The sequence below is a fragment of the Aptenodytes forsteri genome, unplaced genomic scaffold (genome assembly GCF_000699145.1).
Source record: "Aptenodytes forsteri isolate BGI_AS27 unplaced genomic scaffold, ASM69914v1 Scaffold123, whole genome shotgun sequence".
NCBI lineage: Eukaryota > Metazoa > Chordata > Aves > Sphenisciformes > Spheniscidae > Aptenodytes > Aptenodytes forsteri.
Genome location: NW_008794408.1, coordinates 1,957,808 through 1,977,795, shown reverse-complemented (window position 1 = coordinate 1,977,795; position 19,988 = coordinate 1,957,808). Strand labels below are relative to the sequence as shown.

At 38.8% G+C, this 19,988-nt stretch overlaps 1 protein-coding gene across 1 annotated transcript in view; it reads right to left on the bottom strand.

Moving 5' to 3' along the window:
* The window catches only part of NALCN (sodium leak channel, non-selective), a 252,896-nt gene that overhangs the window by 45,462 nt on the left and 187,446 nt on the right, over positions 1-19,988 (bottom strand). Inside the window, exons 16-17 of the mRNA XM_009288261.1 lie at positions 18,702-18,843; positions 4,667-4,740 (exon numbers count right to left, since the gene is read on the bottom strand). Of these exons, the coding sequence (XP_009286536.1) occupies positions 4,667-4,740; positions 18,702-18,843 (216 nt within the window). The remainder of the gene's footprint in view (positions 1-4,666; positions 4,741-18,701; positions 18,844-19,988) is intronic.

Here is a 19,988-nt window from a genome sequence, read left to right as displayed (position 1 = left end):
TAAAGATATTGAACAAGACCTGCCCCAAAACTGAGCCCTGGGGAACACCGCTCGTGACTGGCCGCCAACTGGATGTAACTCCATTCACCACAACTCTCTGGGCCCAACCATCCAGCCAGTTTTTTAGCCAGTGCAGAGTACACCTGTCTAAGCCGTGAGCCGCCAGCTTCTCTAGGAGAATGCTGTGGGAGACGGTGTCAAAGGCCTTACTGAAGTCCAGGCAGACCACATCCACAGCCTTTCCCTCATCCACTAGGCGGGTCACCTGGTCATAGAAGGAGATCAGGTTGGTCAAGCAGGACCTGCCTTTCATGAATCCGTGCTGGCTGGGCCGGATCCCCTGGTTGTCCCACTCATGCCTTGTGAGCGCCCTCAAGATGAACCGCTCCATCATCTTCCCCGGCACCGAGGTCAGGCTGACAGGCCTGTAGTTCCCCGGATCCTCCTTCCGGCCCTTCTTGTAGATGGGCATCACATTGGCAAGCCAAACAATATTCAGAGATTAACTTTATAACTTTCCTAGAAGCACAGAGAATCTCGTTTCTTGCTCATTCTATTATTCAGAAAAAACCCCACTGTATTTTGCAGAAATACTTGTATGAACACAGTCTTAATTATCTTCTAGCATATTAGCAAATTAGTAGAACTGGACACTTAATTCAAGCAATTTGGTTTTTTTCCCCCCAAGATGCACTCATGGCAGTCTCAGTTTCAAACATAAGATAAACGTCCATCGCTTAATTAGCTATTTATGAAACTGAAAGTTCCACTTAAGCATGAGTTATGTTATTCCCTCAGGTCCAGTAAATGCATCAGACAAATCTTGCCTAGAACAGTGAAAATCCTATTGCATACCCCTAGCACCAGTTTACAGTTTGATTGTAGCATCAGCTGTAATGAAAAGCAACTAAAAAGCTGCCCATTTTAAAAATGTTAGTTTCCCAAACTGTCACAATATATATTTTATAATAAAATGAATTTTTGTGATTTTGGTGAGTTTGATTTTCTTCTCAACAGACCAGAGAACTTTTAAGTTATTCCTTGTATTTTATAAAATAAGGGTATAAACCCTTATGTGAGGGTGACCGAGCACTGGTGCAGGTTGCCCAGAGAGGTTGTGGAGTCTCCATCTTGGAGATATTAAAAGGCCGCCTGGACATGGTCCTGGGAAACTGGCTGTGGGTGGCCCTGCTTGAGCAGTGAGGTTGGACCAGATGACCTGCAGAGGTCCCTTCTGACCTCAACCATTCTGTGATTCTGTGAAGCGTGGTTTAATAGAGACCAGAATCAGGTTCTGCACTACTGATACTTTGATTATATTTTGGACTATGTGAGACTACTTTTAATTTGCTCAATTTCCCCACCATTCTGTGCTATTTACAATTTATCCTCAGCACTGGAGGGAATGCACTGGTTTATACACAACATTTTGACACCCTCTCTACTTCAGAAAGCCAGTTGGACTAATAAAGGACTAGACACCCATTCTTAGATAATGATCCCACAAGGAATGAGGGTCAGAAGAACCACAGGCACAAAATTTGCTTTTAAGATGAAAAGCAGTTCCCATGGCAAGAGAGTGAGACAAAAGTGGGAAACACTGAAGATACGCAGGAGTAATGAAATTTGCTAGAAGCCATGGTTATTGCTGCTGAGGAAAACGCATCATAATTTTCAGAAAGAAATGGAGCTGTTTGTAATTCAGAGGCACTACTAAATGTCATAGTGTTTTGAAAAAGTTGTTCCAACTGCCTGTAACTCACTTTTATCTCGTTTCATTTTCCTCGGAAGGATGAAGTCCCCACCTCAGAATGGATTTATGTGAAGAGTTAAGCCTCTCTGTGCTGACACTGGCAGGCGTGATGCAAATCACTGGTCAGAGTCAAAGTACCTAGGACAGTAGTTGCTACATCCTTGACCCTGTTCCCAGGACTAACTCCACCAAGACCTCAAGGGGGCAAGGTGAAGGTTAGTTTCCAAGCAAGGATCTTCAGAAAATAGGTGGTTTCCCTGAAGTGCAGTAAGAAAATTGCAGGAAAATGAAGAGACCCGAGACCTCCGTTTTGCTGCATAGTGTAACATTAGATGAGCAGGTGAGACACCTAGGACTGAATGTATGAGCCCTCTCCGGGTGGTCGAGGACTATTTATGCCCTTCTTCCTCCTCTTGGGGAAGAACATGTCAAGCTGCAGTTTGGTATATAAAGGGAAAAACAAGGTTTGGACAGAGGAAGATGCACAAAAGAGACGTAAAGGTACCTGTGTGTAATGCATATTCCTTCTGTGTGGTTGGTTATGTTGAAACATTCAGAATTGGATTAAAATATAATATGACAAGGTTTAAAAAGTAGGGGGAAAAAGGTAAGAGGTGGACTTAAGCTAGAAGAGACCTAAAATTCTCTTTTCAGAACAGCAATTTGATCAAGTTGAAGTTGCCCATGGGCAGCTTTACTGTGTAGAGGCATTGTTTTAGATAAAAGCTCCTTAATTCAGGTAGACAAAAATTAAAAAGACACTAGAAGGAATCTTTTCAGAAGGGACATCCTGAGTTATCTCCTATTGTTCTTGGCATAAACGCCATTTCTTCTTTTGTCAGATACTCTGAATAAATGAGACTCAGCTACTTTTATTAAGGAGTATACAGCATTTACAACTAAAGTAAAAATAAGAAAAAGAATCTCTCACGTCTTGTGAGTTTGAGTGCTCCTGTGTTCCTTGAACTGTATCCAAAGTTTCAGCTGTAGATTTTATCCTTTCTTGTAACTTCTTTTTCTGTTTGTAAAACCCCCCTGCACCAACACTGGCATCAACATGGAAACACTGGCAGTGCTTAGGACCAGCAGGCCCATCACTGGCAATGCTCTCTATCAGCATGCCCAGCAGATATACCATGAACACAATTTCCTTGTGCTGGAACAAAGGCATTGGAGATGTCACAGTTCAGAGCTTAAGTAACAATTTTGAGGCAGTAACAAGGAACAATAAACAGGATTCAAATTGGAAGGACTGATTTCTGATTCTGTCCTGGTACCTCTGAGAACTTAGTGAAGTCCAAACAACGGTTTGCTTGGATTCTCCTCCCACTCTGCTTCAGACTTCTCCTGAAAAGTAGAAAGTTCTGTGCTGATGGAAGAATTCATCAGAATTCTGAATTTCAATTTGCAGGACTTCATTTTTTTCTTCTGTGTAAGAAAGAATGTAGCCCCTACAGATGTCACAGGTTTTTAAAATTTTTTGAATCTAGAACAGTAGGGTATTCTCTGTCTACGTTTCCTCTGTGGTATAGTATAAGAAACATGCCAAACAAATTGACATTTGTGTAACCCTAAAGGTGTCAATAACATTTCACAGTTGTAATATAACATAGAATTTCATTACAAATGTTTTACTGAAACACTGCCATGAAGCCTGTATCTAAAACCATATTTTTAAAAGGTTTTTGATTAGGACAAAGAGACTTGTATTTATCTATCCATAACAGTAACGCCTGTAAAATCAAGGTACATTCACTTAACCGAAAGAAATGTTTACAAATAGAGCCCTAAGTTTTGTTAAAATGGAATACTTATGGTCTTGTAGTTACATTTCTCAATAATATTTTGACAAAGAGCATTCATTTGAATTAGTAATTGCTCATGTTTTCATTACCATGGGTTTAAAGGCAGATAAAGTTACACATTAATTTCTACAGTACTCCCTGTGCTGTATTCTTAGAGAGTATTAAAAAGAACTAAAGAGCTGTAATATTTCTCAAATGACATGTAATTACTAGGCACTTTTCAAGAAACCTCACAATTCAGAAATCACACTGAATTCCTAGTGCACTGCTCCTCATAAAACTGCCATACTTAATCTAATCCCACAGCTGTACTTCTCAGATCAGTTATTCCTGTTTATACTGCTTATGTACCTGGGACCAGTCATTCACAACATTCTGCAGATGCTCACCTGCTTTGGTGAGAATGTAAATATAAAAAAAGAATGATCTATAAATTATTGGCATTGCTAATGCACCTCATATCAATGATAGTAATTCTAATGTAAAACCAATAGTGGCATAAAACACTGCAGCATGGTGTTACCCATATGATAACTTTAGACATGGGTCTTGGAGACTTAGGAGTGCATTATTTACTTACGGTGCTGAGTACTTACTTGATACGGAGTACCGAAATGAGTGATCGTTATTAAAACATTCAGGAAATCCTTCTACAGAAGTCACAGTTCTGAAGTCTTCTTCATTGTACATTTCCTACTCGGAACATGATTAGCTGTAGTCTATGCTTTCTAGTGTACAACCCCTGTGAATGTTTATGTCCATATATATGCAAGAACTAGGCTGGAATTCTTTAGGCAAAATAACACCGTTTATGAAGAGACATTTGATTAATTTAGAAGGAAGATGTGAAAAGAGCTGAAAAATGATCTTTCCACATGACACAGAATTCAAATACATACTGAAGAAGAACAATCTCTCTTTTGTTGCTGTTCAAGCATATAATATATCCAGAGAAAAGAGCAAGTTATCTTTGATAATGAAGGCAATAAATGTACTACAAAAGGATATACTATCATAAATATTATACATACAGTAACATTCATGAAAAACAAGGTTATGAGAAATCAGATGACAGTCAAAACAATATCAAATCACTGCTGACTCTTACCTTAGAATTTTATTGATTGCTGTCTCTTTTTCCAGAAGGTTTCTTGCTCTGATGCTGAAAACAGATTTACGGAGCTATAAAATTAAGAAAAAAACAGTGTACTTTTTAATTGCTGTAAAATATAGCATGTGTATCTGACAGACCAATGAAACATTATGATGCTGAGTGTATGTAAAATTAAACACATAATATTCTCTACCATAAAGCTGTTTTTCACAGTCTGTGGCACGGGTGTCCTTTTCCAGGAAAAGGGTGATGGAAAAGATCAAAATGGTCACACAGAGCAAATTCCTTGAGGAACGCGTAAGATCCTAGCCTTATCTTGCAGATTTCAGCCTTCCTATCCCAATCCTTAGCTAGTTCTGGGTGCAAAGAATCAGACAGTTTTGTTGACTAGCACTAATATTATTCCCTTTATTACAGATTTCTTTTCTTCTCCGGTTTACCAAGTCACACCTTCATCTTGATCGTTGCTACTCCTCCTCCACTTTGGATTTTGACTAGGCTGGATCATACTCTGGAGATACCTTGACTATACAAAAGAGCCAGTTAACAAAGCTTGGATGTCTCATTTCAGTGCCTTGAGTTAGGTGAGATGAAAGTAGGTCTCCCATTTCTCCTGAAACCAGGCCTGCCTGCCTGTTCTTGCCCTTGCCATCTTCTCTATCCTTTTTTTTTTCCCCCTGATGTAGAGCAAAAAAAACGGTGAGCAAAATGTGCTGGTGTTTGCCTCTGGTCATGAACAGTGTTTTAGGCATATTCTTGTGAGCAGGACTTCCTGGACATTAAATGAAAGGACTGGGATACAAGAAAAACCAAGCACTCAATTCCTAAGCAAGTAGTAACAAACATGGCAAACCAAGGAACAAATCACAGCTGAAGAATTTAGCTGAGGAATTGCACCTGTGATGAACAGAAAGCCTCTGGCACCTTGTAAGACTTAACTCTGTTAACTGTTTGGAGACCATTATCTTGAAGCAAATGGTTGAGAGAGATTTGGCAGCTCCCAGCAATATGTACCCTGTTTTTGATCAATCTGAAATGGCATCTTTAAGCACATTTCTTTAAAATTATTTATTATAAATGCTGAATTTGTTTAATTGATCTGTGTCTGACCTAAGGATGTAGGTAACAGATTTCTAACACACTACCTCAAATCCAGAGTCACTCGAGAAACAGTTTTGCTAGAACTTCTCTCAAGACTCAGATTGACTCTGATTCACAGTAAGATGTCTTTGGAGAAAAAACAGAAGCCTAGAAAATACATTAAAACTTGTTAATTATACTGGCTGTCCAGAATAAAATGGCTATTACTTTTTAAGCCACACCTGTAACAGCAAGCTACAACCTCTTTCCTAACACTTGCCTTTTCAAGTGTGGCCCCTTTAACCTTTCTCAAGTCCTAACCCATCTCTGTACAGCCTGTGGAAATAAGAACATAGATGATTTGAAAACACCACTATTTTGAGATTCTGTGGGTTCCTTAAAAAACCTGCAACTTGAAAACTGAAATAAAGTATGCAACACTTCAGAATGTAGTTTGGAAAATAAGGTATTGAAATTCCAGGTAAAATTAAAAAAATAGTAACAAGATTGTTGAATATTTGAATATAAACCAAAAAATTGTTCCATTGTCTGGATATGGTTAACATCAAAATAAACTGGAAGTCACAGTATGAGATATACCATTATATTAAATATTGCGTAGGGGTAAATATTTCATATATTGAAACATATTTGTGTAGGTTTTAACTCATTTGCAGTACCTCAGCACAGGTTTAGTGGAGTTATCAGCATGGTACCTTATTATGGACTTAGATATAACTGACAATGGTGAAAGCAATGGCAAATCTTTCACATCTTTTTTCTTCTAATGTCAGTGATTAGCAACTGCAATCCTAGATAATTGATTTTTCCCCTTATCAGGATTGCGGAAAGAAATCTCCAAACCACAGGAGTATCTATCCTTTTGCAAGGTGTTAGCTAATAATTTTTTTAGGGCTCAACTAGGAACATCAAACTTATGGGATAATGAAGGTGGAAAAACAGCTTTTTTGTTTCAGTTGTTTTTTCCTGTTATAAATAATTGCCTTAGAATAATTGCAATTGCATCAAACATCAGGGAAAAGAAAGTGTGCTGCCTACTAATGTGTTATGCCCATTTATTTCTAATACCAATTCTTTGCTTGTCAACATCTTAGAAATTGGAGAGATTTCAAACACAGAAAGCATTAATTTCCTTTCCTGTTTCTAGGTTTTGCTCATCTGATTTCAGAAAAAAGCTGAGGCAAATAATTTTTCCTGAAATTGTCTACAGCTTCCTATATGGCACAGACCACTTCTATTAGATGTTTAAAACAGGTGTCAAAACACCTCGGCATTAAGCGTATGGTCCAAGCAGGGAAATTCACCCAGGTTGTCAGTAAGGGAACGTGCCCTGGGAAAGCGTGAGCAAGGAGCTGACTTCTTTTCAAAGACTACAAGGAGGCTGGGCGCTTGTACAGATACATTTAGTGCTCCCCCAAGTCCAGTGTTAAACCATCTAGTGCCAGCAAGGAAGAAGAACATCTCAAGAAAAGCTGCTAGCAGGTCTAGGCCAAGGGCTACTTACATCTGGCACATTCGTCTACCAGGGACTGCTGAATCCTCCCTCTAGGCAGCAAGACTAACAAAGAAGGAGGTAGTGGCCTATGTTTTGCATAAAAGCACGCTGCTAAATCCCTTGCACGCCTCAGCTGGAAATGGTTTGACACCCTGTTTTTGATGCCTTCAATGAACACCCTAGTTGTCTGCTGGAGATTTGCAGTGCTGCAAATTGGTATTTGGCCACTGCACAGCCAGAGGTGCAACATCCACAGAGCCAGAGAGATGAAGTGAAGCAGTAGGAAGGAGCCCATGGCTGGAGCCACTGAGATGGGAGAGAAAAGACCGGGTTCTAGTTCCTACTACCAAAGCTGTTCATGAATTTTATTCAGTGATGCTTAAACAAATAAATGCCTAAGAAGTCATGGGAATGGGGAAAGGGACCAGAACACAGGGTGTTGCACCAGGTTATTTGTGCAAAGAGCACATTTACTTCTCCTGCACGTTTTTTCAGAAGGACTAGCTGTGAAACTTGCACCTGAGGCAATACGTCCTTGGGCACTGACCATGGTCTAAGCATACCCGATGGACTGCGGCTTAGGAGAAGTTTTGAAGGTTTGTTACCACCCTGTCTGCCTCTGCATTGTGACAGAATTTAGATTGGAGCCAGGTATCCAGTTCTTTAATGTAGGAATACATGAGCATGCACAAGATCCTACACTTTGGTGCCTAGGGATCTCAGTGGTCCAAAATGGAACTGATAATACAATCCAGGCACTTCCAAGGATTACGGCTTTTGAAGATGATGGTCCTCATTGCTCTTTAGGACTTAGGAGTCCTTGCTTCAACAAAACCCTGGTGAATTTATCTTAAATTTAAAATATCCAGAAGAAGCAATACAAGATAATATTTTTAGATATGCACAATTGATCCATTTCTCATATTTAAAGGAGTCAGCAGTCAGTCAAACAGCAACATGCATATATCAATATGTGTGTTGAAGAAAATCAAACATTAATATAGATTTTTAAAATATTTAATTTTCCAAATTTGCATAGCACACCAGGCAAATGCAATGGAACTGTACAAACAGAAAATGGGGGTGATGATCAGTATTTTGTTTAATAATGTCTAGATGCCGCATGCTGGTGTAGAAGGAGGCTGGCAATTAAAACTTGTGATACCTGCCGAGTTCTTGAATGTTGCAGAGGAAATTGTTAGCAGTGTTAATGTACAAAAGACATTACTCAATCAGATGATGTGGAATTAAATAAATACAGTATTCTCTACTGAAGTTATTTTAGGGCATATCTACTTAGCCTGCTGGTTTTTTTATTACAGACTGTGATGTACTGTGAGGACACCCTCAGTGTATCTTTATTAGCCATTATTTATTTATTTACTTCTTTAGGCAGCCTATAAGTACACTCAGTGCAGAAAAAACAGTGCCATATAGCTTTCTGCTATAGAGCATTATTTTTTAGCATAAGACACTGTCCTGAAATCACCTAACAGCATCTGATTACTGTTAAATATGTTTTCAACAACACATTTTAAAGAACTCCTGCAGGTTACTTTAATCTGTAAGGAACAGCTGTGACAGGCCAGCAAATTACCTATAATATTTCCTGGATGAAACGGTTTTAGATGGAAAGCATGTGCTCCTACGAAACCATGCATAAAGCTCACGTCTTGGTTCCCACATTCCTTTGAGTTTATTTACACAGATGTGCCCGTAGACACAGAATTAGGAGATCTGCAGGTAGTGCTTCTTCCGCAAGTGCTGGCACCCTTCGCTGCTGCTGTTGGCAGGACAGACTTCAGGCAGACAAAACGACTCAGTGCAGTCAGTGTGAACTTGACCTGAATGCTACATCCTATGAAATCCCATTTGTCCAAAACGGCAAGGACAAAGCAATAAACCACTGTAAATGTTGTAAAAGAAGCTAAATCACAGAACATTGTTGCTCTGCAAGTGCCACCTGCTGCTTTGAAAAGGTACTGCAGACATTTTAAATGACAATGTTTATTTAGTGGTGTATTTAAAAAAACTAGGCTTTCTACCCTGGAAAAAGAAAATCCTTGGCATAAGATTAAAAGCAAAGCAACACAGGACGGTACCTTTGCTAGATGACAGCTAATGACTGTGGATCACTCCTACAGCCTAGGTGTATTGGCACAGCACTGCTGGCTTCAGGGGGACCTATGCCAATTTATAACAGCTAAGATACGGCTCAGTGGTTTTAAGTTTTGAGAAATGCTACTCATTGTCAAGGTTTTGATATGTTTTCCTAGCAAGAGGTTTGTGGTGCACAAACCCCAGCAAGCACTGCATAAAGCAATTGTTTTCAACCTGAATTTGACAGAGAATTGTATGCTATCAACAGGTAAAAACTGTGGTGATGTAGTGTATTATTTTTGTATCAGACCACTGCAGAGTTGGCAGAAGAGACAAGCATTGGTGGGTGTTCTGCAACATAAGGTGAGACAAGGTCATAAGTAAATAATGACATATAAATGTCTGAAATGTTTGCTTGACAATAGAAAAAAAAAAGTGCATGCAATATATTTTTCTAAGGCATTTCTTAAGTGTTAGATGAAAAGTAGGAATTTTAGCTTAGTGCTGTTAATAGCAATCTTTTATAGGCAACTGCAGGACCATATGGGAATAGTCATCCGTACCACGCCAGAAATTCCAAGCAAGGAAAAAAAAATCATCCAAAGCTTCTGTTTCAGTTTGGAATTTGTTGGATGCCAATTGATGGTTTATGTAGACTTGCAGAATGAACAGATTGTTAGGTATTATATCATTATTTAAACATATACAACTTCTTGGGAAAATATGAAGAGTCAGTACAATAAGCAATATATCAAAGTGATTTTTAAGAAACAGCGAGGAAATATTTGGGCAGAATCTGTTCAAAGCTTGAGCATTCCATTAAATATAGGATATTTTTGGCCCACAGGAGTTTGCTGTGTAGCCTCTCAAATGCATACATTGTTATTTGTTCAACAACATTCTGCCTATGCATCTTTGGCTTGAAGAGATCGGACTCTATCAAAATGAATGTGACAAAAATATGAAGAGTGATGGAAGGCCAGACTGCAAGTTGTCTGTAGGTACCTAACAAAATGTTCAAAAGGATTTAAGCAGGTTAAGAGACTAAAACCTATAAAAATCGGTGGGGAATTTCGTAATCTCTTTTGAAAACTTTGCTTAATGCCTACAGAATCATAAAGGTTGCAATTACAAAGGATCTCTAGCGATCACCTAATCCATTTCCCTCTCTCAAAGGAGAACTAACTATTTTCATCTGGACTTTGAAAATCTGACCCTTGGTGAGGTTGTCCTATATAAGAAGCAGACTCGCTAAACAGTCAAGAAAGTGGTCTAGCATTAGATAAGTGCCACAAGGAGTCAAAGCCTGTCCCTTTTGATCAGATATCTAGAATGAGAAGTGGGCATAATCTCCTTAACTCTCAGGAGTCATTGACCTGAAATAGCCTTAATTCCTTCTGTAGCCCTTGATTACTGCCTGTCTCTTAAGGAAAGCCATGTTCTTCTAATTAGCTGACTACTGGTCTGGAAAATCTACATGTCCTTTCATAACCAAGAACCTTTTTCAATTAAGTCGGAGAATGTGGACAAGGCTAATAGCATACTCATAAAACCCCCAAACACTTAAAGGGGATGATAATAGTCCATCTCAGACACATGGGGGAGCAGCTCCAGGGAGGGAGAAGGATCCCTCTCTTTTATGTCTTGTCATACTATGGTTGGGTTTTTCCCTTTGGCTTATCTGAGTTTTTTACTTTCAGCGGTTTAAAGGGTAGATTTATCATAGAATCATAGAATGGTCTGGGTTGGGAGGGACCTCTAAAGGTCATCTAGTCCAACCCCCCTGCAATGAGCAGGGACATCTTCAACTATATCAGGTTGCTCAGAGCCCTGTCCAACCTGGCCTTGAACACTTCCAGGGATGGAACATCCACAGCTTCTCTGGGCAACCTGTTCCAGTGCCTCTCCACCCTCATAGTGAAGAATTTCTTCCTTATACCTAGTCTGAATCTACCCTCCTTTCATTTAAAACCCTTACCCCTTGTCCTGTCGCAACAGGCCCTGCTAAAAAGTTTGTCCCCATCTTTCTTACAAGCCCCTTTAAGTATTGAAAGGCCACAATAAGGTCTCCCCGGAGCCTTCTCTTCTCCAGGCTAAACCACCCCAACTCTCTCAGCCTGTCTTCATAGGAGAGGTGGTCCATCCCTCTGATAATTTTGGCGAGTGCAACCTTGGATAGGTTTGTTTTCTTTTGTTTTCTATCTTTACTCAATGCAGGAGCTAGGGAGACCTTGGCAAAAGCTAGTAAAGAGGGCTGGGTGGATTACTCATGGCAGCCAACAACAGGGTGGAAGTGAGGACTCCTGGCCAAGCTGATGTGGGGTTGTAATACATTCTGCTGGGTGCACAGCGATGGAGGAGAAGGTTCCACTCCACACCTTGAGTTGGGGATTTTGAGGCTCTAGGGAAGAAGGGGCTGCAAGGCTGGGCTGGACTGGGAATGGAAGACTGATATGGACTGGGAGTTTCAAGTGGGAGGTAACTTGGGTTGGGGGAACAAGGAAGAACGTTACTCCTGGTTGTACAAGCACATACATATAATTCCCTTCACTAGAACAAAGCAATCACAACTATATTTAATCAGTTCTTGTGAATGAGTCCTGTGAGTGGGTGAGGGATACCGAAGGGCTTGGAGAAGGCGATCTGGATTCCTCGGTAGGAGCAGGGAAAGGGAGAGTACAAGGCTTAAATAGGAGACTTTCCTGTAACCCAGCCACTCATTGCCTCTCCTTTCACTCCAAACTAATGCATGCTCTTTTCTGTTAAAATACAGCAGCCCTAAAAATTTTGCCATGCCTGAATTTTGTTTGATTGAAGAAACAGGAAGAGTATGATCAGTGCCTTGCATTTTAATGCATCTTCACAGCCTTTGTATCAAACCCTTGAAATCTTTCCGCGCAAAACTGATGAAGTAGAAAGCTAATGCCAGAAAGAAGTGCTGAATTTCGGCAATTTGAAAATGGCAGAATATCCAGTCCCCTGCCTCTTTTCTCTCAGACTGTAATTGAAAATTGGTCTTTTTCAGGCAGAATTTTGAACATACTATGTAGAGGCAAGACTGACAAAGCAACTTAAAATCATCAAAAGCCAGAGACAGACCATAACAAGAACAGAATCTTGTTACTACCGCAGTTCTGTCTTCTCTGCTCTGAAGGCAAACATGGTCACAAAAATTAGAATTACCAGCTGAAATGTGTATGTGATAAAATACTTAATGAGAAAATGTCTTTTTCTATAAATTGATTATTTAGACACAGGGACATAGGGGCATTGTTACATATCCATTTTATCTGAAAATAAACAAAATCTTTAAAAAATGCAAAATAGACAAAGAGGTCTCCTGATTAATTTTCAGAAAACCTGAAATACATTACTGTATTTACATATATTAACTTCATTAGAAAGATCTGATGAGAACAGACATGGGACAAAAATAATCTTCTTTGAAAATCAAGACTGTAATGAGCAAGAAAATGCTGGATTCATAAGCCATTCTTATTCCAGCAAGTAGATTGTTTTAATGACTTTTCTGAATGTTATAGCTAGATAGATTTTGGCAATATCCTGTGAATGACATAAATAGGTAAGGCTGAAGCACTTGGCTGCGTTTACTTAACAAGTGGTATACAAAAACTGAAATTGTAGGACTGAGATCTACTCAGATACTCAGTAAAGGGAGATCAAGATAAAGTTTGAATGATTTTTATTGATACTTACACACAAAGTTCTGCAAGAATTACTTCAGAAAAAATGTAGTATTTATTAGTGTTTAAAATAAATAATCTTTTCTACTTGGAATTCATGTGCAATTACACTTCATTAGTTTCTGCTATATTCAAAATTGATGTGATAAAATTATTCTTTCAAATTACTTGGAGAAAAGAATAATCAGGAACACAACAGAATGCTATTGTACTTTTTGTGCCAATATTCTGCTTCGCACAATAGAATGCCCAAAGTAATGTTCAGAAGAGGTTGATTAACTTGGGACATAAGTTTATTACAAGAAGAAGTAGAAATTCTGGAAATGACAATTTATGAATAAATATTCTATCCTTGGTTCTTTTCTAAGAAGGAAAAAAACACAAATAAAGTTTATGAGTATGTCTTCATGCCTGATGATTTTCTGAAAGATATCTTGGGACATTCTGTCTTCAATACTGAAAGCTATGCCTTAGAAAAGCTGAAAGGCTATTTCAGCTTTTACAAGTACAAATACTTTCTGCAAGGAAAAGTCCTTTCAGAATACTCTGAGAATATATGTGGTTCTTTTTGCAAGAAACAGAATAGTTAATGAAAGAAGCTGAGCACAGATCAGAAAAAGGCATGCCGGAACAAATTGCCAGATTAAACAACAACATCTTATCAAGAATAGGTGGAACGTCTCAGCAGCTCAGAAATGGAGTATCTATGATGTTAACCAACATGCATTAAAAGTTGTGGGCAATCTTGTGTGTTGAATTTGTGTGTGAAATTGTAAACAGATAAAATCATAAACTTTCCCTGAGGTGTCGAGAGACAATGATTTCTACCAAAATCAGAGGGAGTTGATCTCCAAGGAAGTACTCAGACACTTCCAGGATGAGGCTTATAATTGGGTTGATGTTTGTGTTCCATCCCATCTAACTTTAATGGTTATCAGCAGGATCATATCTGGGAATGAAGCCAAATAGCATAAAAAAAGCGGGTGCAAAGCTCAGTAGCCCACCTGCAAGCCAACACAGGTCATCATGAACATATCACCTCGGTGCTCTATTCTGTGCACCAACTCCCCAAAGAACGCAGAATCCAGCGTGAAGTCTGCTGCTTAATATTCGTAGTCCTCCATCGTAATGGCTCTGGCTACCTCCGAGATCAGCTCTCACTTTCTGACCATGGCCTCCCGTCGTACAGGTACATTCTGCTGTAACTAGGAAATCAACGGCAGAGGCATATGGTGCGGGAGGTTGAAGTTTCACAGGAGCTAGACCTTAATGATGGATCTTGCTCCCACAGGAAAAAGGAATGGCTACTAACTTCACTGCTTGCAGAGCTAAAACCAAAACTCATACATGTGAAAGGAAACAGAAAGGAAACAGGATGATAAAGAGGACAGAAAAGAGAAAATATGTTTGCTACTATCCAATTAATGTTACAAACGCAGAAATAAGAGGGCTGGCTTGTTTATATTCCTTCAATTGAATAGGAGATGCTCAAAGTCTGGACTATAAAATACATGGATATATTAAATGCTCTTTTGCTTTGTTTTGTAATTCCCTCCTGCTGTGCCACCGCTGTAAACACGCACATGGGTATCTGTACATATTGAGCCATAGGCATTTTCAAAGTTCATCTCATGAGCCTGTCAGTTTTGAATTTTACTTTAAGAGCAATGTGCTGTGTTGTGTGGCCAAAGATAAGTAACTGATTCAGGAGCATCCACTTCACAACAATTTTCCGCAGGGCTTGCTAAAAGTTGTATGTCTCTTAGGAATGCACTCTGAGGTGTTTCTGTGCTACTCTGATTCTAGTCTTGGAAGTTAAGAAGCCAAGGCCAATGCTCTACAGCCAACTCAGCTGTATTTTACTGGACACCTGATTTGTTGTAAAACTTACAGCTCATTTAGTTTTTTTGTCCCCTAAAACTTGCTGTGACTATCCCTCAGGCTCTTGTGAGAGCCACCACAGTGAGATGTCCTTATTTTCTGCCAACTTCCTTTCTTCTCATCCACCCACTCACAAAAAATTAGATAATTTTTCCATATTTCATCCAGTTCTCCTGTCCAAGAATTTACTGAAATATTGGTTAGCTAAGGAAATTCCAGCATACCATGAATAATTTTCATACAAATGTGGAAGTATAAAAGAACACTTCCCTCTCTGTCTCTAAAACTCCCCTTCACCCACATCTACAATGTTCATTTAATACCGTAACTCCCTCTTTTAATTTTTTAACCCCTTCCACAGATACTTTTTCCATTAATTTTATAATGGCACTGTTTCCTTATACTTGCACTTTTTCTGAGCAGTCTTCCTTCTTTCACCAGAAAGCATCTTCATGGTACTTTCTACTACATAGAAACTACTACATAGGAACTACCCTACTACATACTAGGGGTATGCTCACGAACCTTGAGAGTCCTGGTTTCTCTAATTAGACCCAGAGCTCTTCAACTCATGACCTGCAGACCACATCAGGATAGAATAGCTCAGCATGCAGTCAAGGAGGTCTGTGGCAAGATCAATGGGTTTAAGAAAATTTGCCTAGCAGGACCTCAAGCAGAGAGGAAAGAATGACCATCCTGCACTTCCAGCAGTGTTAAGTTTGGAGAACCCCAGAGAATCCCAGTCTTGCACACAAAGTTACAGCTAATCATAAACAACTCAAGCAAAGCATCATGCTAAGCTGCCTATCAAGCACTGTACCTGAGATAGCCCAGGCATCTGCTGGCATTGGATGTAGAAGAATGAACATGGCACGGTCTGTCCCCACACACCCACTCAGACCCCACACATCGAAAGAGAACTCTTACGGGATGTATACAAGGTAAAGGGCATTTAGGTATCTAAAAGTCATTTTTTATATTAGTGTTTGGTTAGGTTATTACTTTGATAATAGTTTAGAAATTTGGAAGACTTAGAAAAACTTCTGGAGCTCATAGACTTGACTAGAAAAAAGGAGTATAGCAAAGAAATCTGTTTTCCAAAGCCATTCTTTTGATTTGGCATAGATGAAAGTAATTTCAAACTGATTGTCATCATGGTTATGGTAATATATACAAATAAATAAATTTTGCCATTATTTTGAGAAGGTAAAATACCTTAAAAAAAGGAAGAATGCAATGAAAATCTACTCCCCTTTTACAAATTAAAACATCTTTTCACGGAAGTGGGTAATTATAATACTGAAAAGACTTACTAAACCCATTATAAAAGAGAAGAAAAACCGATTTGATTTATCGATCATCACAAATTATGGGTCAGATTGATTTTGAACACAAAACCACCACCATACATATATAGTGGCAGATTTTTAGAGAAAGAAAAAAAGAATGTTGCTGAAGTGGAAATAAGGGAATGTATGTATTAAGTACTTCCTATCACTTCAGCAGGTATGGAACGCAGAAATACTGACATAAGTCCAGGAGAAAATGGAGGAACTAGCCACAGTTCAGCCACCATAAAGGAAAGACAGAGTCAAATCTGCCAGCAGAATCCCCCCTTTTGATTCCACCCTATTTTTCATCAACTACAATGCAAAAAAAATGTGAAAAGTTTCTGAAGTCACTACACTGCTATCAGGAGCAGTGGGAATGCAGCCTACTAGGCACTGGGATCAGTAAAATGTTTCGTCAGGTTTCTTTTTTTACAAAGAGAAATAAAGTATGCATGCAAGGTTTGTATTTAAGTGCAACCAGTCATTCCGAGCTTGTTTTAAGGATATTTTTAAGAAGATTTGTTCATACAAAAGTGAGGTTGCCTTGGCAACTGTAACTATAGAAAGCCAGAGTAATTACTTTCACAAAATCCTTCCTAGTGCTTTCTCCCTCTAAATAGGAATGTGTAAATACCTTGTTTTAAACTACATTTATCAGATATATTACTCATCATTGATTCTACCCTTGAGGCATGGGAATCCAAAAGTATGTGCTTAAAGCAGGTTGAATAGTGCAAAAGCAATTTGCAAACACTTATTTCAATTAAAAAATGAAAGTCAGATCATGCATATTTGCTCTTGGAGGGAAGTGAAAATGTGAAGAGAATGCAGCATTCTGTTTTCATATTGCAAGATCTCATTGAATAAACTGTGCCACGTATTCATCTATCGTCAAACACGATAAGGATTCACTTTTGCGAACAGCAGGCAGAAGGAATTAAGATTGCAATTTAATATACTTAAACTATATTAATGTAAACAGATCTACTGAATCATTGCACAGCTCTACATTGCATGGAGTGGACTTATCTGTGTGGCTGGGACAAGTTTAACTCTCTGTTCATCTCTTCATTACATGGTAGAAATGTACTCTGATTTCCCTGGCGCAGTGTTTGAGGTCCATCATTAGTGGTATTTGGCATAGTTCTGCTGACCCCTAGGCTTGTCGTTTAATAACTTATCCAATTTTTCTGCTATGCTTGTTAGAGTAGATGATGTCCATTTAGACTTGATTCCTTCCTATGACCTTCCTTGTCTGATAAATAATATTTTACCACAGACCTCCCTCTCAGGCCATGCTGTTCAGCTTTGGCTTACTGATGCCACAGAATACATCCGCCACAGGAATGTGTTCTTGCACTGAAATAGGGATGGAAATTAACGGTAGTTTGCAAATTGTCTCTCTTCAGAAGAGTATTGTTTTCCCCAACTCTGCTTCCTGCCTGTACGAATGCTGCCCTGAGTTATAGTTGCAAACCACATACTAGGAAAGCCAGAGTTATACTGTGTAGCTACATTATGTACCCTCTTTCTTTTTCTTGTCTGTGATTCTGTGACTTAAAATGTATTTACAAACCCCTGATGTTAATATTCAAACAGGATTCGAGCACCCTGTTATGAATATTGAAAGGACTTTTCTTTTGTCTGTTAAAATGTCACTAATAAGTTACAGAATATTACAAGTGATCAAGAAGTGATATTAGTGTAGGTGCCACTAGAAATCTGGGAAACCAGTATCTTCCATGATGCACATGAAGATTTTTTCTGACCCTGTAGTTTTGCAAGGTGCCAGAAATCACACACATTTACTTATGTGGCAGCATCGTCATCGTCATTCCAAGCAGTTCTGATATTTTTCAAATCCAACCATCCATGCCAGTCTGGCTGGGAGACTACCAGCATTTAACACAACGGGTCTCAAATATATGTGTTCAGCATGTTTTCTAGCGATTCCAAGCCCTACAGAGAGGCTAAAGTCCTCTAAATAATCAGAGTAATTCTTAAGTTTTTACTCATCTCCAGTGATTACACAGAGAATGTGCTTCAGTGAAGTGTGTTTTCAACGTTGTAAGAGTATCAAGACACTCAAAAATCCAATGTGATATTCACAAACTTTAATTTTCCTCTAGCTTCTCAGTGATTAACAGCAAGACTACTTGAAAAAAATAGCTTCATAAGATGGATGCATTGAACAAAATTACATATCAAATCCTGAATGTTGAAGTCAAAGGAGACAGGAAAATTTAAACCAAATGAGGATCTGCTGTGAGGTCTGTTTTAGGCTAAATTAGATATAGCCTGTGTGCAGTTGTTGTAGCTTGTGTTCACTTTTACGTAGTTTGACAAACTGAATAATCTGAGGTCTTTCCTCACAATACTCAAGGAAAGACATATACTGCCCTATACTCTTGATTTACCTTTTGATCAATATATTTGTTTTCTTCAATTGCTGATCTTTTAGAGTGGTCACATGAGGAAGAAGACGCTGAAGGAAGTCTTCGCAGCAAACAGCTGGTATCTTGTTGCTGGCGATCAATAAACTGCTTCATAAAACTTTCCCTTGTGAACAAATAGAAGATATTGATGGATTAAAAACCCAGGAAGAGTTAATATTTGGTTTTCTTTATGACACAAGCCATTAGTGCTAAAATGGATAAACTCCAAGAAAAAGTTGTATTGGGCTATACATGTATAAATGGACAGAGAGTCGAAACAACTGATAAACCTTAAATTCATTTATTAAAGAAATCCATAATTGAATTGAGAGGTGGGTGGCTTGCACGTAGCTTCGAAGAAAATAATTTTATTCCTTTTAATAATAATTCTTTTATTTATTTATTTACGAGTTAAAGTGCAAAATATTTGAAGTGCCTTTTGCAGTTTTCAGATTTTTTGAGCTCATTAAACAGCGAGTTGTTACTTCAATGTAAATCAAACGCTGATATAATCCAAAGGAAACATACTCTCTGCAAGAAATTCTTTCTTCAAGATTTCAAACAACATCTGTTCATATAACTGCTTTGAACTCCAGTATTAAGACGCTTCAGCAATTCTCTGCCTCACATATGCCATGTTTAAAATGCAGAAGCATTTGTGTTTACAACAAATGTACATTTATCTTGCTGTATTTTAAGTTTAGTAGACTTGCCCTATTTTCAGTGTAAATTGACTATGTCAAAACTAATTTTTATCTGGAGAGATAGTTCTACATAGTACAATACCTTCAGATTTAAAGATATGATTTGCTAGTGATAGTTTGAAGTCTGTTTCAGTAGTTAGCATGATCACATGATAGTCTAGAGTATGCTGGGAAAACCACAGCTAGAAAGAAATACCAAAAAGACTAAGACTAGGAGAAGAACGCCCTCAATATATAACCAAACAGTATTTTGGTATTGAAAGCAAAATATCTATGACCGCTTCCTTGCGCTTTGGAAGGTTGTTTTTCCTGACCCTTCTGACCAGCATTATTCCTTTCATTCAGCGATGATGATACAAACAGGTCAAACCACCTGCATTAATTTCCTTGTGAGTTTAATCAAAAGAAATGTAACCTTAGGAGAGCCAGAACAATGACAGCCATCTTTCACATCATCCTCTCTCCTGGCACGTGCTCGGTGGGGATACCGGAATGGGCACGGCCAGAGGACCCGTTTGTCCAGCCTGTGCTGTTTCAGCAGCCTGAGCAGCCTGTACGTGTTAGA